The 21,658-nt window shown below is 42.9% G+C and overlaps 2 protein-coding genes across 2 annotated transcripts; one reads left to right on the forward strand and one right to left on the reverse strand.

Annotated features, from left to right (window-relative positions):
* Positions 1-231: 231 nt before the first annotated feature.
* LOC6551443 lies at positions 232-1,032 on the forward strand. Its single transcript, XM_001978505.2, has 2 exons — positions 232-493; positions 575-1,032. The coding sequence occupies exons 1-2, from the start codon at positions 233-235 to the stop codon at positions 884-886; spliced, it is 573 nt and encodes a 190-aa protein (XP_001978541.1). The 5' UTR covers position 232; the 3' UTR covers positions 887-1,032.
* A 3,581-nt stretch (positions 1,033-4,613) lies between these two features.
* LOC26526981 lies at positions 4,614-4,985 on the reverse strand. Its single transcript, XM_015156005.2, has 2 exons — positions 4,696-4,985; positions 4,614-4,626 (listed from the first exon to the last, which is right to left on the reverse strand). The coding sequence occupies exon 1, from the start codon at positions 4,861-4,863 to the stop codon at positions 4,744-4,746; it is 120 nt and encodes a 39-aa protein (XP_015011491.1). The 5' UTR covers positions 4,864-4,985; the 3' UTR covers positions 4,614-4,626; positions 4,696-4,743.
* Between the last annotated feature and the right edge of the window lie 16,673 nt (positions 4,986-21,658).

Raw genomic sequence — 21,658 nt, forward strand, 5'->3', positions numbered from 1 at the left:
TGCTATATGTTCATAAGCTAGCTTCAGCCTTGTCGCAACATTTTTGCAATGCACGATATGACAACCACAATTAAGACTCTTAAAAATTACGGCTAAAAGATACATCCAGATAAGGCCACATAATAGTAATCAAACACCGATTTGGCGTGTCAGATGGCTTTTCACCGTACTTTGTTGATATATATATTTCGAGATCTATTCGATCACCCCACATTGTAGTGACATTAGCAGAATGGCAGGGTTGCGTTCCAGAATAAGTCCCATTACGCTGTTGCTTTCGATACTTTCGATACATTCGATACTTTTGCTTCAAAGTTGTCGGGCGGAAAAACCCTACAGCGTGGAGCTAAACACCTTTACGATGGACGAAGCCATCGAAAATCAGGAAAACTGGGTGGACTGGGGAACGCTGAGTATGAAAAAGGTCTCACGAAATAAATTTGTGGTGAACGGCGACTTTGAATTCAAGCTCAATATGGCCGATGAGCAGAAGGTAATGATTGGTCAATTGTTTGTAGTAGAATACTAGCCGGATCTTCCGAGTAACTTCCCGTTAATATGTCCTATTTTGTAGATTCTTCTGATGGTTTACGTCTACGATTCCAATGCCAATCAGCGGGGTTCCATGGTAATGGCTCTTAAGAAACCATTTTGTCAGTTCATCAAAGAAGATGAGGACTCGTATCCAAGCATACAAAAGGCATCCAATTTACCGGATCAGGATACCTGCCCATTTCCGAAAGGCAAATATACCATCGATAATTACGAAATGGAGACCAATTTTCTGCCGGACAATGCACCCAAAGGCGACTATCTGCTGCAGTTATCCTTGTTGGATAATGAGGTTCCAGTGGCTGGGCTTGTGTCTACTGTTACCCTCAGTTAAGGGCATCTGAAGTGTTCTTTGGTTTTCTATTTTTTTTTTATATTTAGTGATGTTCCGGGTGGATCCATATGACACGACAAGCGTTCTTCTTCATACTTATGTTTACTTTTACCTCGAAAATCAATATAATAACTTCACTTTCAAAGACAAAAATATTTCGCTGTGGCTGACGATCTCTCTGGGATAAGAATAATAAGAATGGGGTAGCCAGCCATCAAGTGCTCATCAACGCTTCAAATGGCAAACACAAATCCAATTGCATCGCAGTGTTTCGCTTCAACACCTCATCTAATTGAAATTTCTGCAATATCCCGTTGAGTGCATGGCATATGTCTCATTGGCAACGCCTCATTCTCCTATTTTCCCACTTAAGGCAAAGGCTCTTCATAGTAAATATAATTTTTGCTCGTTGCTTTTTTAATATTTTTTTGTTGTTTAAAGTGATTATCTTCGCATTACAGTCCATTGATTCCACTTAAGCACCGCTAGAATGGCACCACATGCTGGGTGTTTGGGGGCTTTTGCACACACATGCGACACTTAATTAACAAATATGCATTTCAAGCACCCGCAACGAACAGCAATTGGTTGGTCACATCATCCCAGAATCCCTCGGTATCAAATATCTAGTTCCCCCGTTTTCCAGCTCCGAAAAGGCCAGCCTTTAACCCTTTATTTGCCACGCCCCAGCAGAAAGACCCAGGAGTCCACAATGATAGCCCCTTCAAAAGGGGGCTTTTCACGCCGGGTTGGCATGTGTTTAATTGAAAAATCATATGCAGCGCGCATAATTATGTTTATTGCAATAATCCGATGCAAATTTGCAAAAACTCAAACTGACACAATCACCGAAATGCTTTAGACGTTGGCAAACACCAACAGTGGCGTAGTCTCAGGGGGAAGTTAATCGGAGAAAATGTATTGTGGAAAAGCATTGAAGAAGCAGTTGTACTTCTGTACAATTGATTGATAACCGCTGCGGAAAAATTCTGCCCCCTTGGAGCTTGCCCAACTACGCCACTGCTGAAACCCCACAGGCGTTGCACTAGGCAACCCCCCTGATTTCCACCCCCATGCAACCGGTTGCTGCTACGGTTGCTGTTGCACCGACGCCCTTGCGCTTTTGTGCAACTGCAACTGCAACTGCAACTGCAACTGCCTGGTGATTTGTGTTTATATCTGCATATGTACGTGTAGTTGTATCCGCCATCCATAACCGTATCCGTAGATGTATCTATGTATGTCGCTGCGGCCGTATCTGCATCGGTGTTGTTGTTTTTCGCTGCTGGCGCGCATTAAATTGCTCTTTAAATTGCACATTTCAACGCCTACTGATTATGACAGATAATTATGTTATCGAGTGCCGCCACACGCCGCATTCAACCCTTTGCCACCCACAGAACTCAGCTCCCTTCGCGAAAATGCTCACTTTAATTATGACGAAGATAGATATTTGAACTTCAGGGCTGTCACGAAAAATTCATGAAAATTAGATGTAAGTTTCAATCATTTGTTGAGTCTTGTTTTATACATTTTTGTAGCTTCGGTGCTATTATTTTTATTGTACGTCGTACTCCGTTGAGTAATCTTAAATATTCTCGTATGTATTTATTATATTATTTGCTTGAAGGAAACGCTTCCCCCCCCACCTTCGGAAAAGTCAAGGCAAAGCAAAGTGAACTCGATTTCAGTCGGGATGGAGATGGGGGCAGCATGTGTTCGCTTTGGGGACAGGTGTACTCCCTTTACAATCCACAGCATCTTGCCATTTCATTTCCGCAGGTACACATATTTTTAATCATCATTAACAATAATTCGAGAAATACTTTTAATTTTGTGTTCGCGGCAGGCTCAAGACGACATGTGGTCGCAACAGGGGCGGAGGTTTCCAAGGGGGTAGGGCTTGGGTTTTGTTTCTTGCTCCCCCCTATTCCCCCTACTACCCCTTTGTATTTTTTTGCCTCAATGACATTGCACTTACTGTCTTCGCCTTCAAGATTTATGAAAAAAAATGTGCCCACCCCCTCGGGGGAATTGTTTTCGACGCCTTTGCCCGCCTTCTGTTTCGTTGTTTTCTCTTAGGTTCAGTTCGCATCGCTTTTTTTTGCTTTTTTTTGCTTTTTTTATTTTCTGGCATTTTCTTGTGTGCAATATTAATTATTATGGGCGCCCCGCCACCCACACAAATAAATCATAAATTAAAAGCTGGGAAAGTGGCTGCCACACCCCCGTCCGTTCGTTCGCTTAGACAATTTTTATCATTAAACGCATTTGATAATTAAAAATTGTCATTTTTTAGCGGCCCCCAACTTTGGGAAAAAAAATAAATGAAAAATATTAAATTACCGAAAAGAGAGGGGATTTGGGGTGAAGGGCATTTATCATTTTGCCAACTGTTTGTTTGATAAGGGAAAAGCGAACCAAAAAAAAATATATATATATGTATTAGCGCATACAGACATAAATAAAAATTAATTGGTGAAGAGAGCGCGTAGGATGAGAAGGGAGGTGAAGTCACATAAATATTACTTAAAATATATATTCGGAAAAGCCGAAAAGTGCCAAGCCAATCTCTTCACGTACTTTTTCCGTTTGGCCATTTCAAAGGTTTCATTTCATTAAGTTTTATAAGCACTTCGATTGCCTCGCAAAAAGGTAACGAGAATGAGATTTTCCACCAGTAATGGAAAGCCGAGGAAAACCGAGGACAACCGTTAAAAGTAATGGCAAACGTGGAAACCATTATAATTGTTGTTAAATGAACCAGATAGCGAAGGCAGACGGAAGCGGAGCGGGGAAATGCGGAAAAGCGGAAAAGCTCACGGCGAATGTGTTTCCAATTGATGGAAACCCGTTACGATTGGCAAGGTTTCCTTCGCCGGCGAAAAGGGCAACAGAAGTAAACTGTTAACACTGGATGAGGGAAAATTGGGGTTTTCCCTGAGTACATCCTGAACGGATATAGGCGTATTACCAGTTAAAGATTAAGAGTGGAAAATGAAGTCTGGGCTGTGTTAGCAAGTACTCGATGTGAACTTTGTATCTACCCATATGCATTATTAGTACATATAGTACTTTTAATAAGCAATTGTTTAGTGTTGCTTCATATTTTTGCAGGCACATCCTGCAGGATATTCACCACATTTTTCTGCACCGAATTCTCGCCTTTGTGAAACAATTTTCCGGGCCTTGGCATTTTACGCGCTATTACCACTTTTCGAAGCAATAAAATATTATTAAAATGATACTTCGCCTGCCGCGCACAAAGGCACAGACCGAGAATCTGGTGGCTGTAAATCAACGTCTCGATGACATTAAAATAAAATTTTAATGCCGCCACCGAGAGTAGGACGGCACTAAGCGAATAGAAAGAGAGGCAAGGGGCGGGTATAATTTCGCTGGCGCGTTTTTGATCGAAAACTTTTTCACGTCTGTAGTTTTGCGGATGTTGTCTGCCTCCGTCGAAGAAGGCTCATCATTTCCACCTTGGCTACAGTGCCATGCCAAAAATTTATTTGAGTTTATCTGCTACCCCCACCCACCCAACAAAACCAGCCGCGGCTCGTCTGTGCGCCTTTTCCGGCTCATTTTCCTGGGACTTGGGGGCAAATAATTGTAAATATTTGATACACAATATGGCAATAAAAATAAAATTGAAAATTTTTCGCTTTGTGCTACGTTGCCTTTTATTATCATCATCATCATCGTCATCGTCATCGTCATCATTCTCCCCATTTCGTCTGGGATTATGTCGTAAAGGAAATTGATACATAAGTCATTTTTATTGGCATATTCTTTTGTGTAATTACTTTCGTTCTTTTATTGATCCCGTTTTCTGGCCCCCAACATTTTCCCGCTCAGTTTTCCTGGACCCTTTGGAAGAGGTGCTCCAGGACATTTACACAGATGCAGTAGATGAAAATGACCTTGAAACAGTGCATGCTGAACTGCAGCAGGATCAGGCGGTCTGTGGACATGGCAGATCGGATGCTTGAGAGCCCGAAGTCTATTAAAACTTGAATCAATTAAGAACGGCGGTGCTATTTCCACATTTTCCTTGTTACGAACGAAATTATATTGACATTAAAGGCGAAGTGAACATGAGTTAAAGGCTTCTAATATAAGTTGAAGTTCAAGTTTAATAAGTTGAAGGTTGAAATATAAATAAAAATTCAATAAATATAAGTAAATGTTTAATAAATATAAAAATTAATTTAATAAATTTAAATGAATATAAATAATAAATATAAACGTATATGAATATTAATTTAATAAATATAAATTTAATAAGTATAAATATAAATGTAATATATATAAATTTAATAAATATAAATGTAATATATTATATATATGTAAATAAATATAAATAGAATTTTAATAAACATAAATACAAATTTAAAAAATAAATTAATAGAATATAGATATAACGTAATGGCTTGGAAAACAAAACACCAAAGAGCAACAAGAAAAAGGAAGGAAGAAAGTTTCACTGACTCCGCCACTTAGCCGTTCAATTTGGGGTTCCAACAATCCGCCACAATTGGCCCCCTATTTCCCTTATCCCCAACCATTTTGCTCTGTATTACCTATGTGTATTTTCCCTAGCTCCTAGCTTTTTTGGTGCAAAGTTTTTGCGGCTTTTTCAATATTTTATGAGTCAAGCTTTTGCGTTAACACCTTAAGTACGGAGGGCGTTGCGGTCGTAGGGGGGGTGATGCGAACCCCTTTCTCAAAGAGAAAGTGTGTGCTAGTGTGTGTTCGTGTGTGTGTGTGTGTGTGTGTGTGTGTGTGTGTGTGTGGCAGGAAATAACGCGCAAGTTGTAAGTTTTAACTAGCGAACAAGTTGTGTTGGACCAAGACCCGGATCCAGGACCCCCCTTCTCTGTATCCTTCTGCAAACGCCGCCCATGGAAACCGCAAAATCGAGCCCCAAAAGCGGGCAAACAGGGGTTAAGGAAGACTAAATGGTTGGAGGAAGGAAGGAAGAAGGAAGTAAGGACGACTGTTGCGCCTGTTGAGCAAGGACGTGTTTTTGTTGTTGCCGTGGTTGCAATGAAGCATCGAATATTGCACACAAGCAAACGAGGAAGCTCCCACCTTCCAAACTTTCTCCTCACTTCATTTCCCTTTGATATCCCAAGAACAGGGGAAAAAATTACGCATGACTATATGTAACATATATTTACATTATAACTAGTATTGGCTCTTGCATCATATTAACTTTTTTTTATCAAATGTTGGATATATTTCACGTTTCAGAACTATCTTTAGTTGATTTTATATATTAATTTTTGATATGAAAACATTTTTGTTCTCTGTGTGGCACATTGTAGACGTCAACAGCGATTTATTTCCCAGGCAACTTAAGTACGCCGCTCTCGGCCCGGAACAATGCCCATTCATATGGCCACGCCCACCGCCCACCGCCCACCGCCCACACGCCCCACGCCTCAAACACAATCACCCATACACAATCTTACTAGGAAATGGAGAAATCCAAGAGTGGGACATTTTTGGCGCTCCAACTCAATGAGTCGAAATTAAACAATGCAAAAGATTAAGTGCAGATTTGGGACTTTATCTGCTTGTGCCATAAATTGGTATTTAAGGGATACCTCACAAATGTCTATAGCACACATGCACACGCCAAAATATACACAGACAAATCCAGGGAATAAGAGCTTATGTGGGTGGCGCCTTGAAGTATGCTGCAAAGTTTGCTTTTACCAACAATAGATCACAGCACCCAAACACAACCACACTAAATTGGTTGCTTCCTTTTTGCAGGTGGCAACCCTGACGGGGAAAAAAGGGAAGAACCCAGTACCGAAAGCCAAATGCAGCGCAAGTTTTCCCGTTTTGTTGTTTACCAATACAGTTTACCGCTCGCTGGAAAATTCGGTAAGGGCGAAGAGGGCCAAAACATGCACAAGATTAATTGCAATCGGTGTTTTGGCATATGTTTTATACTTTGTCTTCGGCTTTTGCCCCAACTGCTTCTTACTGTTTTGTGTGCTTGGGTTTTCTTTGTGCAAGAAGTTTTTTGCAAACAGGCAAAAATGGGGAAGAAGGCCAGGTGAATGCACTTGGCACTTGAGAAGGTAATTAAGCAGCTATTTATGGGGTTTTGGCGGAGAGACACCGAACACATGTAGTGTAAAGTTCCTTTGCATTCCCAAATGTTCAATACAATCAGAACACATATGCTTTAATATCCATTTGCTTGTGCAATGCTTATTATTTAAAAAGAGGAAAGAAAACATCTAGCAAATAAGTGGCTTGTGTGCTTTACATTTTAAACAATTCACCCCATTCACAATACCCCCACCCAATAGTTATTATGGCCAGATCTCTCAGCCAGATTGGCCGCTTAAATGCCTGCTCCTTTGTTCCATTGTTCAGCTGGATTTTCCCAGTGCCTCCGCCTCTGGCTCTGGTTGCTTATTCAATTTCATTTGCAGGCCAGGACCATAATTCGATTGCCTCATGTCTTAATGGCATAATCCTGGCAACAATAACAACACACATTGTTTGGGGCTTCCTTTTATCCTGTCCTCACACAGCAGCCCCATATGAAGTTCCCTCCCTCCTGGCATCAACACCATATCACTTTGATTACTTTATTATTGGTGGGCATGCACACCTTGCCGCCCCCTCCCACATTATTTATTTTCCCCGATTTTTCCTTACTGATTATGGTACTTCCCCCTCGACGCAGCCGCCTCTTCCCATTCCCCCCAAATTCCTGGCATTATCCCACTTTACTTATTAGAAGCAATCATACAACGGGTCCAACCCCGTCGCCAAAAAAAGAGGAAAATATTTGGGAGTTGGGTGGGTGTTTTTGGTGGAGTGTAAGAAGACGCAGCAGCTGAAGGAGCAGCCAGGAAAAATAAATCATTTTTTCTGTTTTTGTTGTTGATTTATGCGTTTATTCGATGTCCCTCCCCTCCGAAATCGTCCTGCTGCTTTTGTCTATAAATGTATCTCTGGTTTTTTGTACACTTAAAATACGTATGTACATCATTCTTATAAATGTGTGATATCAATATTTCCTCTTGTATTTCACATAATATATATAGTTTTTAATTAACAAGCAAATTTATGTTTGCTTTGGTTTTTGGAAAACTGCACTTCTTTGCGTTCGCTTGAATTTGAACTTCTAAGATACATTCTTTCTGTGTACTGGCTGCACTTTAGCTGCTGTTGATAATGAGCCAAATCATTTTTCGTGAGATAAATTTCGCCTCGACTACGGCGGCATATAAGTAGCTGGAAAACTTATGTTCTGACCTGGCCCCAAACTCCGGTTCCTAAGCTAGTTACTATGCTTTTGTCTGGCAAGTCATTCAGTGGCCTCCCGCCCCTTGCCGCCACTCGCTCACCTTGAGGAAAATGGGAGGGAAAGCGATTGGGTTTGGGGAAAATGGGCGGAAAAGCGGGAGGGGGAAGTTGGCGTCGACAAGTTCGAGTTTTGGTGCGCTCCTTGAAAGCGTTATAAATCATTGACATGATTAAGCGACGCGGCACGACACGACATCCTTTTGTTGTAGTTGTAGTGGAGGAATACATACATACATCCATATTAAATTTGAGTGTGTGTGTGTGGGTAGTGTGGAGGGGGTTAGTGGTAAGGAGAAAGTTCTCCAACCACCCAGGGCGGTAATGGGGAATATGATAATTTAATATCGAAAACTGTTTTTATTGAGTTAATTTGTAAGTCGATTTGGGTTTGGGTGTGAGTTTCCAAAGGTACTTCAAATTCCCTGGCTATTTAGAAATTAAAAAGTTGAATTTCTTAATAAATGTTTAAGCAACAATTGCATTTTCTTAGCACCACTGACAACTGTTGAATTTTTCCCTTGGCTCATCCATCCAATTTTGCGATCCATTTAAAGTCGTTTTCAATATGCCAATGAAAGATGGCTCCCCTGAGCCGCATGGTAAAATCGTATGGAAATTGAGGAAAATCCGCGTTTTTCAATGCAGCTGGCTTGGGCACTCATAGTCGGCGTTGTCGTTTTGCATTTTATATCTTTCCACCCAGAGGCACTTGAAAATGCGATACTCATCCGCCACTTTGGCCCCGGCATCTTACATAATATTCCGTTTGCCTTTGCACTTGTGTCTCCCGCCATTTTGCCATACTCAAACCCAGACCTTTTTTCCGGAGGTTTTCCCATACCAATTCTGCCATTTTCCTTGGCGTTCTCTCACACATCAAACATATTTATGTGTACTTTAAGAAACTTTGCTAATATGTTAAAACTGTTCATTGACACCAAAAAATGAGCAAAAAGCGTGCCAGCATAAAAAAGGCCAAGGAAGAAAATGGGGAAAGGGGTTCAAGTGCTACTCAGCACCAGCACCCCCCCACCCACCATTTTCCTAACCCCTCTATTTGAGTTTCGCTTGCATGGAAGAGATTTTCCTCATATGTATGTGTTTGCAGTGTTGGAAAACACAAACACAAACTGTGAGCTTATTAAACGCCAGTCGCCCCCTTTTTTTTGGTGGAGGAGAAGGGCGAAGGGAGTTCTAGTCAAATAGCAGAAATAGAAACAACCGGAACCAACTTTGTTTGCCGCTTCTGCAATATTAACTGTTAATTATGGCAGTCATTTTTGCCCATAGCCCCGCCCACAATTTGCAACCCACTTTTTCGTCTGTCAATATTTGTTGAAACACTTTCTGATTGGCGAAAATGCTTTTTGAATATGCCCAAAAGTTGTGCAATTGCAGAAATTCACAATTGCAATTGCTCCACGCTCACTATTTTATTAGAAAAGTTTCCATCAACGATCCGCACAGCTACCCCAAAATGTTTGACTTTATGCGCTATTTTTTAATATTTATTATGGCTGATTGCGATTCCTCGAAAACAGTCTGTGGGAGTCAGACAAAAAAAGGATCCCCCCTTTTTGTTTGCTTTGCGGCGGGCAGAAATGGTCGAAGAAGTGAAAAGTGGAGAGCGGAAAAAAATATTGTAAAAGTTTAGACAGAGGGATGACTGCATTCACGCATTATAATTTAAGTGAAACATAAATATTGATGTAATAAATTAATTTCTGTTAAATGGAAAAATGGAAGCCGAAGTCTGGCGCGGAAATGCCAGACTGTTCGCAGATGCCCTGCTAAATTCAAGATTTTTTATGACATTCTACTTATCTGCGCATCTTTTTGGTTCGCATGTTGATAAAACTGAATTTTCTGCAAATAGTAGGTAATTTGCACTAATTAATGGCGTTCAAAGTTCTTTAAATATAAAATAAATTCCCTGTTCATATACTTCAGTATTCGTTACATCTTGTATATTCCATATAATACATATTTTTTAATATCTTAAAGTTCTCCCAATGAACTCGAGTGTTGCCCTATCCGCTGGGAATAATAACTTTATTTTTCGACAAAATAACAAATGACGACATTGGCATTTTGAAAATTTGCCAACCCATTGTCTTTAAATGGAAAATTCAATTTGTATTGCGCAGGGGAAAAAGCGAGAGGCAGCTGCCTTGTAGACGACATTTGATGTCGTTGCATTTGGATAATACCACCCCATTGTAATGTCGCAAATCTTAGGCTGTGCTACTCGAGTGGTGACCCCGATCTCCACCCACTGTTTTCTTGTTAATTTGAAATTCAAATTGATTCTGTCGCTGCCCATTTTCCAATTTCTGTTTGTTTTTCATTGGCTTCCTGGCGTTTTTTTCTTTTTCTGCCGTCCTGAATGAGATTAATTGGTGTGAAATGCAATTATCTGCTTACAAGTGACTTCACCCCATATTTTGAAGTAGTCTCCTTTGGTTTCAGCATAGTTTATAAACTATTTATGGGCCGTACAACAACAAGCAAAGCAAAAAGGTCAACTCAACTATGCAAACTCTTTTTCTGGGCACATAACTTCGATGATGTCTTCGACGTTCAGTTCCCGAGACAACAAAGAGTGCAGAAAAGGAAAAGCATCTTGGTTGGCTGTGCAAAGTTTGCAATTCTTGTGGGAACACTTGATCATAAGTTGCACATTTTTCACTGATTTATTCTGGACTTCCTTGCATTTCGTTTTTTTTTTGTTTTTTGTTGTGTTCGTAGCAGCATCATCATCTTTTGCATACTCCCAGGTAGATGGCAAAAATTTATAGAGTCCGCCGGAAGCGGAAACCTGGTTTCAGCTCCTTGTGCTCCTTGTGCTCCTTGTGATTCCTGTCCTTCCTGCCGTGCATTTCACCCCCTTTATTCGTTGTTGATGTCCATGTCCTGGCACTTGACTTTGGCCAACAAGGTCTTTTGGGCCATGAGCGATACGCCTGTTAAGCGACTAGCCAAAGTTGGCAACTTTGCCAGGTAGATAAAGTCGAGGAATGCCAGGCATGGCACCGCATGGCATGGAATGGCATGGGGCGCACTCGTATGTCACATCCTCTGCGGTCTCAGAGGGTTAATCCATCGATTGGTCGGAGGCGGGGAGCTGGTGGAATGGACATTCCACGGCAGCAAAGGTCATCAAAATGGAAGGAGTACCGGGCAAAAGTGCATGTAGCGGACTGCACGTGGATTACAGATTGGAGATTAAAGGTTAGGCAGGTGAAATGTCGCTGATGAACCACCAAAGCGCCCTTGGTTATCAAATTAAGCTATTTGCTTCTATAAAAGTGGCATGCAAGTCTTACTGCACATAAATTTCAGCTAAATCTAATGGCAGACATTGTCAACTTATTATGCAGTCTTTAGCTAAGTCCTGTGCAAATCAATTCCCTTCAGTGGCATTTTCCACATACTCTCAAGTATGCACTTGCACCACCGTCTTAACCCACTAGTGCCTCTTCGCCAGAACTTAGACCCAACCACTTGGCGCACGGACACAACAACCCACACGACACACCGCTGATATGCCACAAATTTGTCGTTCTCCTTGTTGTTGTTTTGCTGCCAAGACAAACACACCTTCGGGTGTTCTTTCCAGGGGGTGGTGGCAGGTGATTTTGGTTGTCTTCTCGGGGGGTGGGGGGATACTGGCTGAAGCGATACAAAGTTGAGACGAGCGGTAGATAAAAGTTAGTTTTTTGTTGACTTCAAATGCACAGCAATTCTCTCTAGCCACGCTCCACCCATCTTTTTTTGTGAGGCTGTCATGTGTCTTCCACACCAGCACACACACACACGCACGCACACTCGAATCGTGTGAATTATTAAAATCTAATAAACCACAAGATTTTATGTTACACGAAACTCGTTCATCGTCGTCGTCGTCGTCGTCGTCGCCTTTCCAGCCAAAGTTCGTGTGGTTTTCTTTGGTTACGCTATTGAACCTTAAATTAAGTTTGAACACAACTTCCGCCTCAGCCGCACACAGGCAAACACACTCACACACACACACACATACTCAGAGGATACCTTTTCCTGGCTTGTTTACATAGGTAAGTTTAATTTTCCTGTAGCACACTTTTCGGCGCCCAACATGAAACATGTGCGTCCCAGCGATGCCACTATTTGACCGCCGAAACCACCGAAAATCGCCAAAAGCCAACAGTTATAAGTTTTCTATCTTTTGTAAGGTACTGAGACTTTGCGACTTGCATGCCTTTAATAGTATGTGCATTGTTGGTAAAAACATACAAAGATGTACTGTAATTGCTTGAGTTTTTAAGGCAAGAGAAGTTTCCACACACACAAGTGTAAATATTTTCACCAAGAATGTGCTCAAAAGTGGCCAAATCGAACATCACTGGTGCGCCCCTGCGTGTGTGTATGTAAGTTCATAAATTTCCTTAATGTCTAAGTGTGAAAATCTTTGCCGTTCGATGGTGCTTTTCACACTTTCCGGACCTTAGCCTTAGCCCCATTGGCCCAGTGAAATCAAGCAGCAATGTGTAAACTTTCAATAGGTTCGTTAAAATTTTATGATTTTCCTGGCTGGTGGGGAAACGTGTTGAAAATTGTTGAGCCACTTCCGCCCCAAGTTGTTGCTTTACACTCTGCTGTCGATGAGATTTTTAAGCATTTTCCGTCTTCCTTTTTTTTGTTGCTTTTGCGGCGAACGAAAGTTTTTGTTTTATTCGTTTTCTTATCTGTTTTTTTGCCCAACTTTTCCCTACACTTTTATTGGTATTTATAGAATATTTATACGTTATGGAAACGAAGCGTAAAGTTTAAAAAGTTGCTGGGCCGCCCAGCTCGGGATTAAGAGTCCTCTTGATTGGATCTCAAGTTGTTGGTCATTTTTGAGTGCTCCTTGATTGCCCTTACATTACACGTGTTGCAGATCGACAAAGGTTTTGGCACACAGATAAAATAATAAATGATAGCGAAACAGTTTTGTTACATTAATCCCTACAATTTCCATGTGCATCTTTAGCAAGTGCCATTCGCCACCCAACCCATTTGAATAACCCATTTCTCCAACTTCTTTCGAAAGTTGTGAAACTTGGTGGCTGGGCTTTGACAGCTGCATGTAGATACGTATGACCCCTGACCCCTGACCCCCTGCCACCCCTAAATGCCAAATGCTTCTGGTGCTCTTCCCTTTTTTTGGTGTAGGAAACAGCTGATTTGCCAGCTCTTGGTCCTGCAGATTCTGCAGCTTGTCTGGCGCAAAAAGGTTAAGAATAAAAAATAAAGTCGAGAACAAGAACTTGCACTGCTTGCAGGTTACAGGTAAAAAGTAACATCGCCGGCTGAAGCAGCTGTCAAAATGACAGTTGAAAAAACATGCTGAACTGCTATATGTGGGATGTTTCGCCCAGAAACTCAGGTGAGACTTTTGCTGCGCCTGTTTGAATGCAACATATTTCTGGACTTGGCAAATGGGCGAGGCAGGGGCATAGGGGAAAACGGCAGGGAAAACACAAGGCAGCCAGCCGTCAGTTGGTTTCAACTTTTGACTAAACTAATTATATGCGAAAAGAAATCAAAGCCCGTGTGCACTTGAGCACTTCTGCCCGTACACGCCCACAAGTGGACTCAATGTCTTTGTGCTCGCCACCTTTTCCCACCCACTTCCCACCCACTATGCACCCATTTCCCACCCAGTTTCGTTTGATGTGCGGCCCACAAAAGGCGATCATCGGCAGTTAGAGAACAACAATCGCAAAAAACTCCGCGCCCCACTTGACTTTTCCACAACAACAATAATAGGCGAGAAAAGGCAGAACAAAAAAACGCTAAGCAAAATGGAAAATGTAAAGGAGAGGAATTCAAAAACTCAAGTGCAAAAAGCACGCATTTTCAATAAATTTCTCAAGTGCTTCACTGTTGTTGTTTCTGATTTGGTCGGATTTTCGGTACTTTTTCTTGATATTATTTATTAATGCGGAAACTTTGAAGAAGACTTCCTTTATTTCAACTCAATTGGATGTGCTTCAGTGCATTTGCAATAATCATAAATTGATTTGAACAGTAATAATAGCAGTAAAATCGCTCGTATTATGTTCATTTCATAAGTAGTTCAATAGAACGCGATGATTAGGTGTTAATGTGCCCTCGTAATTGTTCCCATTCATTCATTGTTTTTTGGAGCACCCCTTTTCCGTAAACCCTTTGCCCAATAACCTGTTGCCCTACCGCCGATTTTTGACCTGGGGCTCCTCAAGGCCGCCCACTCCGTTGCTCGGGAAAATCCGCTTGCCGGGCCTCCCTCGCCAGCTCCATTTTCCCGAGTTGAACACCAAATCAACCATGCAAATTTCTTAAGCTCACCACAAGAAGGCGCCGCCCTCTCGGAAAAGCGGGAAAACAACACCCACCCGCTAGACAAAAAAGTCCGCGAGGCACAAAGCAGGAAAACGCGAAAGCGGGAAAGCGGGAAAGTGGGAAAAGCTGAGCCAGCGAGGCGGCAAATGCGTCAACTTAATTAGCAGCGTCACGTTTTGCGGTGCACGGGGGGAAGTTAAAGATTGGGCAAGCATATTGTTGAATATTGTGTTTTTTTTTCTTTTTTTTTTGCGTTTGGGTGATGCTCCCCATTTCCCGAAAAATCACCCAACACCCAACCACCACCCCTCGATTCGGTTTCGTGCTAATTGTTGCGCCTCGCACAAAATTAATGAACTCAAGTTGTTTGCCGTTGTTTTCGGGAGGGTTTCCCTGTTTTTTTCGCCCTGTTGTTTTCGGAGAAAATTCCTTAACGGAAATTGATACGTTTAATGTGGCCAGGGTGGTGGTAAAGTGGGGAAAAGCCGTCGTCGCTGGCACTTGAATGACATAATCTAATTGAAAAGCCATTTAAGCGTGCTGCATGATAATTTTTTTCCTCACTTTGCTGGGCGGCGAATGAGTCGCAACGTGATTTGAATTGATAATTTGGAAACAATTAGCCGAAAGTCTGATACCAAGGCCGGCAAGTCCGCCAAGATGTAACCCCTTGTAAAATAATCTGACTTTGGTAAATGCAATTTAGTTACACACAAGTGCTCATTAGTCGGTCGCCAAAACATTTGAAAATGTCCCAATATGGAGTGATATCATTTTTGATATCATAAACTCATTCTGAACCGTTGGCAAATCAACGATAATATAACAAACGATTTTATATAGTGTATACAGGTTATGAGTAGTTTGCACATGAGTATTTTGTCCATAGTTTCGAAATTAGTGACTCTACTGTTGAATGGTGACTCGTTTAGTTTGCAGCTCCATTTCCCATCGATTTACATTAAAAAATCAGTAAATTTACCTTTGACGAAAAGATACACTTTAAGCCAATAAAAGTACCGAAAATTGTGAAAAGTGCAAATTTGTTGCACCCACTTCTACTGCAACCTTCGTAGGAAAATCCCCGTCGATTTTGCAACGTTGGGCGTTTTGTTGTCATCGGTTTAATTGAAAAGCGTTGTCCCTGCTGCTTGTCAACATTTTGATTTCCAATATGTCGTCCTTGCTGAATGTTGCTGTTGCGTTGCCTGTTTTGGTTGCCCTTTTAATAAATGGCCAGTATATGTGGAGTGCGAATATTTTTGGCTAAAAATTTCACACGTCGCTCGCGACATATGTTGCCGCCTCCTTTTTGGTCACTGCCGCCCCTTTTGGTTTTAACCACTTCCGCACAGCCGTCAAATGCAGAGGTCGTCCTATGGAAAGCCCCTCCCTTTAGTTGGCCGAAACCCACCCAGCCACCCACCCAACCACCCATTCCCACCGATTTTGCGGGCCGCATTTACCGTTAGCATATCAATAACACACACAGCGGCGTGGTGAACTTTCCCGGCAGGGAAATGGGTATGGGAATCGGATTCAGATTCAGATTCGGATTCGGATTCGGATTTGGATGCGGATCCAGACGGGGGACCCATAAAATATGGCAACGGGCGTCCGTCAACCTGCACGTGAATGGGAACGTGACACCAGCGACGCCTGGCAGGCAGTGAGCCACTGTCCCCCAGCCACGCCCCCTTTTCTTGGCACTGAGAAAAAGAAATGTGTATCGGGAATAGAGTTCGAGCATGATATCATGCTGGGCCTAACACAAGTTTGATAGCTCTGATAAGTTTGAAGTGTTAAGATGGTATAATTACCAATATATTCAGTAGGTATCTGTGTTTTCGCGCGGTGTACGCTTTGCCGTTTGGCCATGTAACTGTTTCATTTTGTTTGCTGCGAGTCGCGAGCCGTTTGATTTCACATTTCATGCAAATTTTTGTTGGGCAGACGACAGGCCAAGTTCAGGGGGCGGTTCGCAGGACGCAGATCGCAGGACGCAGGACGCAGGACGCAGGACGCAGGTCGCTGTCGCATCATCGGAAATGAATCATTTGCTTCGTTTGTTGGCATCCGCTTGGCGCTTATTTCCGTTGCGTCTTTCCCAACCCCGACGTTTTGCCAATTTTCCACCATTTCCAAACGAATTTTTCGGCCTAAAACCTGGTCCCCGGTTTTGCCGGGTTTTTGGAGGACATGTGTGCACGGCACGCTTCCGTGACAAAACACGAACCAAAATCCAGTGTCAGGTGGGGCGGCTTCTGCGTTTCTTTTTTCCGTTTTAATTTTGTTTCGGAAAATCTTTGCAAAATTCGCTTTTTTTGGTTTTCGCTTCTGAATATCTGGCAGCCAACACCTGTCCCTGAATGTGGGTAATATATATCCTCAGTGGGCTATCGGAAGTGTTGGCTGGGATAGTGGCAATCCGAAAAGGGCCCGCATGTGTTGCAACTGGCAGTGGAAGCCCATTACATTAACCCCATCTATTGCCGAGTTAACCCCCTTTGCTGGCCCTTTGCGTACTCTTTTATGTGTCTGTCCCATCCATCCATCCATCCATCTATCCATTTGTGTCCGCACTCATTTGAGTCCCGCATAAATCAATTGCACTTGTCATCAACTCAATTAATTTTTGGCAAACAAAGTGCAGTAAATCAATTGCTTTGGCAGCTGGGCCAACGGGTCACGGCATGGCCATCAGAGCTGCCCTTTAACGCCGCTCGGACGGGGCTTAACCCATTAAAAAGCTGGCGGAAAATAATGTAATGTACATACTTTATTGAATTCAGCAATCTTAGATCCATTCTAGATTAGATTCATTCGACTATTTCAGTTTAGATCTGTTCCTAGAACCTCTAAAGTGAAATCTGTAAGCATAGCCATAAGCTGTAGTTTCAAACAATTTCAAAACCTTTTAGTAGCATTACAAAATATTTACAAAGTACTATTACCATATTATATCTCACATATATTTGGAATTTGGCATTTTTTGGCATTGATGGGTTAATTCCCTTCTGCCGTACACACTTTTTTATTTTGACCCATTGCTGTTTGCTTTAGTTGGTTTTGCTTTCTTTCTGCGTTTGTCATTGGCATTTTTTCGCCACTCTGGCTGCTGTTTTCCCCAAGCCGCGAAAATCGCAAGGATATTTCCTTTCGAATGGTGGCAGTGGCGCTGGGGGTTTGTCCATTTTATGAGCCGCCGCCCCGTGCATGTTGACACTGTATCAAATGGGGTTAAAAAGTGATTAAAGTAGGTTTGGCGAATGTCAACAATGTTTATACCATCGGCAGGGTCCTCGGACCTTGGTCCTTGCGTTTTTGGTCCTGTCGAGGGCTTAGGCGTGTAACTGTCGTCGGAGTGCTTTTGACGTTTCGGTATGTGGTTCCCATTCCCGGTTCACAGCTTTTTTCTCTCTGTACGCCACCCTTCTCGTTTGGCTACCAATTCGATTTGCAATTTTTTACACAATACCCCCATGCCACTGACCACCAACAAAATGCACATAGATATGCGGCATTGTGCTTTGGGGAATTTCAGGGAGTGTCAGCGGTAAATTATGCAATTTTTTTGCTTTCGCCAAATTGAATTTATGCGCTGAAGCTTAGGGTGCGGTGCTAGAGGGTATCAGTTGGAATTGATATTACTTTTCGGCAGACAATGTATTCCTTCGATAGATTTAATCGATGGCCAAGCATTCTGTCTTTCCTCGAAAACCTGCTAGTTATAGCTCAGAGATGCCATACGAGTATGAGTGTATTTACTTAGGACATCTCTCTGCCTGCATTCCATTTCTTCAGCACTTTGCACTCAAAGCTTTTCGGTCATATGTCATGCTTGGGCAGGCGATTTATTCTCAACGAAATACTCTTAAAAATGTTGCGTACATAAAATGCAAAATGCAAAATGCGAAATGCGAAATGCAATGCAATGGGAGCGAAGAGATGTGAGGATGTGAGTGCACCCGAAAGCCAAACAGACAGCAGGGCAAACAGCTTGGATTTTGGATTTCGGATTTCGGAGCCTTGCCGGCTAGTTGCATATATAAATTACACACCCACATATATAAATTACCTTTTGATAAATCTCAGTCGTCGTTTTGTGAGGGGACGAAGCACTAGAAAGCCCCAGAAAACATATAGAAAAACCAACGGGAAAGTGGCGCCCAACTTGAGTTTTGCACAGTTGAGAAATCTTTTCGAACGTAAATCAATCCGTGCAGCTACATCATCGTCCGACTGACGACGACGCATTTCCGGCTCTGTTCAGGTCCACTCTTAACCCTTACTCTGGCCCCATACTCCGGCCAGTTTAAGCCCCTAACGAAAACGGAGTGCACCAATTGCTTTTCTTGATTGTTTTGTGGGCTGAAGTGTAGCTGTATAGCTACTTCCACTGCCATTGCTGCCATTGCTGCCATTGCTACTGCTGGCTGGACCAGTGCCACATATCGAAATGCAAATTCAACTTGCAGTTAGAATATCCTAGGGGCTGCTGGGGGTTAAGGGGTTAGGGGGTTAAGGCGGAGTGAGTGGGTGCTGAGTGGGTGGGTTAAGGGTCGACACAAAACAAAACTCCGCAAAACGATAACGACACTCATCATCAACCAAAGTCGGATTTTGGATGCCTGCTTCTCCGCCACCTTAACCCACTCTTGACCCACACTTGCCCCCGTCTTTTCACATGCATTTCAGAAACGCAACAGTAAACGCAATTTTTGGCCATGGCCACAATTCGTTTACTTTCAACTGCTGGCTACAGTGGATGCCCAGTCAGAGTCGTAGTCCTTCGCTTGGTGTTTGCAACACCACACCCCAAATACTACTAGTAGTGCTACTTTTCCTCCTGTTTTTCCTCGTGGCAGCCGCCCCCTTATTCGGTTTTTCCTAGGGACAATCATCCTCCTCAGACGTTGCTGGGTTGCATTTTCCGTTTTCGTTTACGCATCGTTTGAAATTTCTATGAATTGTAGATGCAATCGTCCAGGCCATGGGTGCTGCCTAAGACTCATGTGTTACATGTGTGCCCTCACCCTTACCCCTTGGAAAAGCGCTCGGAAAAGGCCCCTTCCACTGATGGGTTATGGTTCACGAACCCAACCGACCCCAAAAGTCAGTCGAGTGCATTTCACTTGCAGTGCATTTGGTAAGCTCACGACGAAGGCAAAGTTGACGATTCTCCTCCAGCTCTGTTTTTGTCGCCAGGCTTGGGTCCACCAGGCAATGCAAATTGAAAACACCACTCCTCCAGCCCCCATTTGGTTGGATACGTGGAAACGCTCCCCTTCCATCTGAAGAAGATGAAAGCCGGGGAAAGAAATGTACAGTTGGCCCCGTTGGTTGGCCAAAGGATTAGAGTGAGAGGAAATGGAAACTGGTACCGGTAGCGGGCCAATCTTTCATGACGAAACAAATATCCTCATAATTCAACAGGAAAATTGCCCCGCAGTTGGCAGACCCTGAAGGATGCACTCGGCGAGAAGCATTCAAATGGATCATTTGTGTTTTATGAAATCTAAAGTGCATTCCAATGAGCTTATGGGGTTTTTCTTTTACTTTTCAAATACATATCATTAAATGCTAAATGTAAGTAGTCTATTAGAATTTGGTCTGAATCAACTATTTTTGCGAAGTGCATGCACAGGGGTGCCAGGAGTTTTAGGGGCCTGGAACTGAGCCGGGCCTATGAGGTTTTTCTGCGGCATCGTTTGTTACGCCTCCGGTTTTGTGGGCCAAGAGGGTGGGGCGAGTTTCGGTGGTCAGAGATTGGGGATTGCGGGCTGCAAAAGGAGGTGGACCAGAGACCCTTTGTTGGTTTCTGGTGATTTGCTTTGTCAGTGACAAAAATAATAACAGCCAGCCGCAGGCGAAGCCAAAGAGCTCCGTTTTTGCCCATGCCACGTCACCGGTTTTCTGCTCCTGATTCGGATGAGGATTCTGTTTCTGTTTCTGGCTATGGCTACGGCTATGGCTATGGCTATGGCTACCCATATGTCAAGTGCTCCGGCCAGCATGTGTGTGACCATTTTTAATTACCACAATTTGAATTTCTTGAATAACTATTTGGATAAGAATCACAGGCAGATGAAGAGCCCTAATGGATGGGGCACACATCACAATCGCACCACACCACAAACACAAATCCTGTTGCGTTTTGTACCTCTACAAAAGACAAACGCTTTCCAAGTTGCCTTCTGTCTGGCCAAAGTTGTGTCTCATAAATAATCAAGCAATTATTTTCCTGTCAATTTCAACACGGCCGCCGAAAACGCAATGCCAACGCCTAAAACGGCCAAAGGACGACGAACGAGGAACTCTCTCTGTTCGCAGGACTTTTCCAGAGAAGAAGAAGCAAGTGAGCAGGGTACATGCAACCCGCTGAGTCCTTCGGACACGCTACACGGCCTCAAGGAGCAATAAATTCTTTCTGGCTACGTCGGCCAAGAAATGCAAGCACTGGTCGAAAATCCACCAAGACAAACGGGTTGCGGCTGAACAAGAAAAATACTCGTGCCATAAAACGAATTCTCAAAATCAACATATTTGGTACGAGTATAAAAAAATTTCTCTCACAATGTCTCATCATAAAGTGCAGTGGCAATTTTTTTTCACGGTGCATTGAATGCACAAAGGCGATGCCAACTGAGAAGCCGTCGCGTCTGGCGGTCCGTGGCCATAGTCTGTTGATTTTGCCGGGCGGCCCAAGGATCGGGAATCCTGGAAGTGAAACTTAAAGCCTTTTGTGCATTGGTCCCCTCATCCGGTATCTATTCGATTTCACGGCCGTATATCATTGCGATTTCAGTTACAGAGTGCCGTGCCAGTTGCTCGGCATAATATATATGTATCTAGATTTTTCCCCGTTTCTTTGCTTTTCCACGCACCGGTCGGAAGTCCTTTAGCAGATTATCTGGGCAGGCGAGTCCTGCGAATATCCCGTGAATATCCCGTGATTTGTAATTGAAGGGCGTGTTCGCTGTTCCCCGAAAAGGAGAGCTGAAAGTTGGGAGTGGAAAAAGAAATAGAAATGGGAATGGGAATGGAAATGGAAATGAAAATGAAAATGGAACTGGATCCATG

The sequence above is a fragment of the Drosophila erecta genome, unplaced genomic scaffold, assembly GCF_003286155.1.
Source record: "Drosophila erecta strain 14021-0224.00,06,07 unplaced genomic scaffold, DereRS2 tig00000126-arrow-pilon, whole genome shotgun sequence".
Lineage (NCBI taxonomy): Eukaryota > Metazoa > Arthropoda > Insecta > Diptera > Drosophilidae > Drosophila > Drosophila erecta.

Bases quoted from the DNA above. Each gene is read 5' to 3' on its own strand.
- LOC6551443 (XM_001978505.2), top strand. From the start codon at position 233: ATGGCAGGGTTGCGTTCCAGAATAAGTCCCATTACGCTGTTGCTTTCG. The intron at 494-574 runs GTAATGATTGGT...CCTATTTTGTAG, and splicing joins ATATGGCCGATGAGCAGAAG to ATTCTTCTGATGGTTTACGT.
- LOC26526981 (XM_015156005.2), bottom strand. From the start codon at position 4,863: ATGTCCACAGACCGCCTGATCCTGCTGCAGTTCAGCATGCACTGTTTC.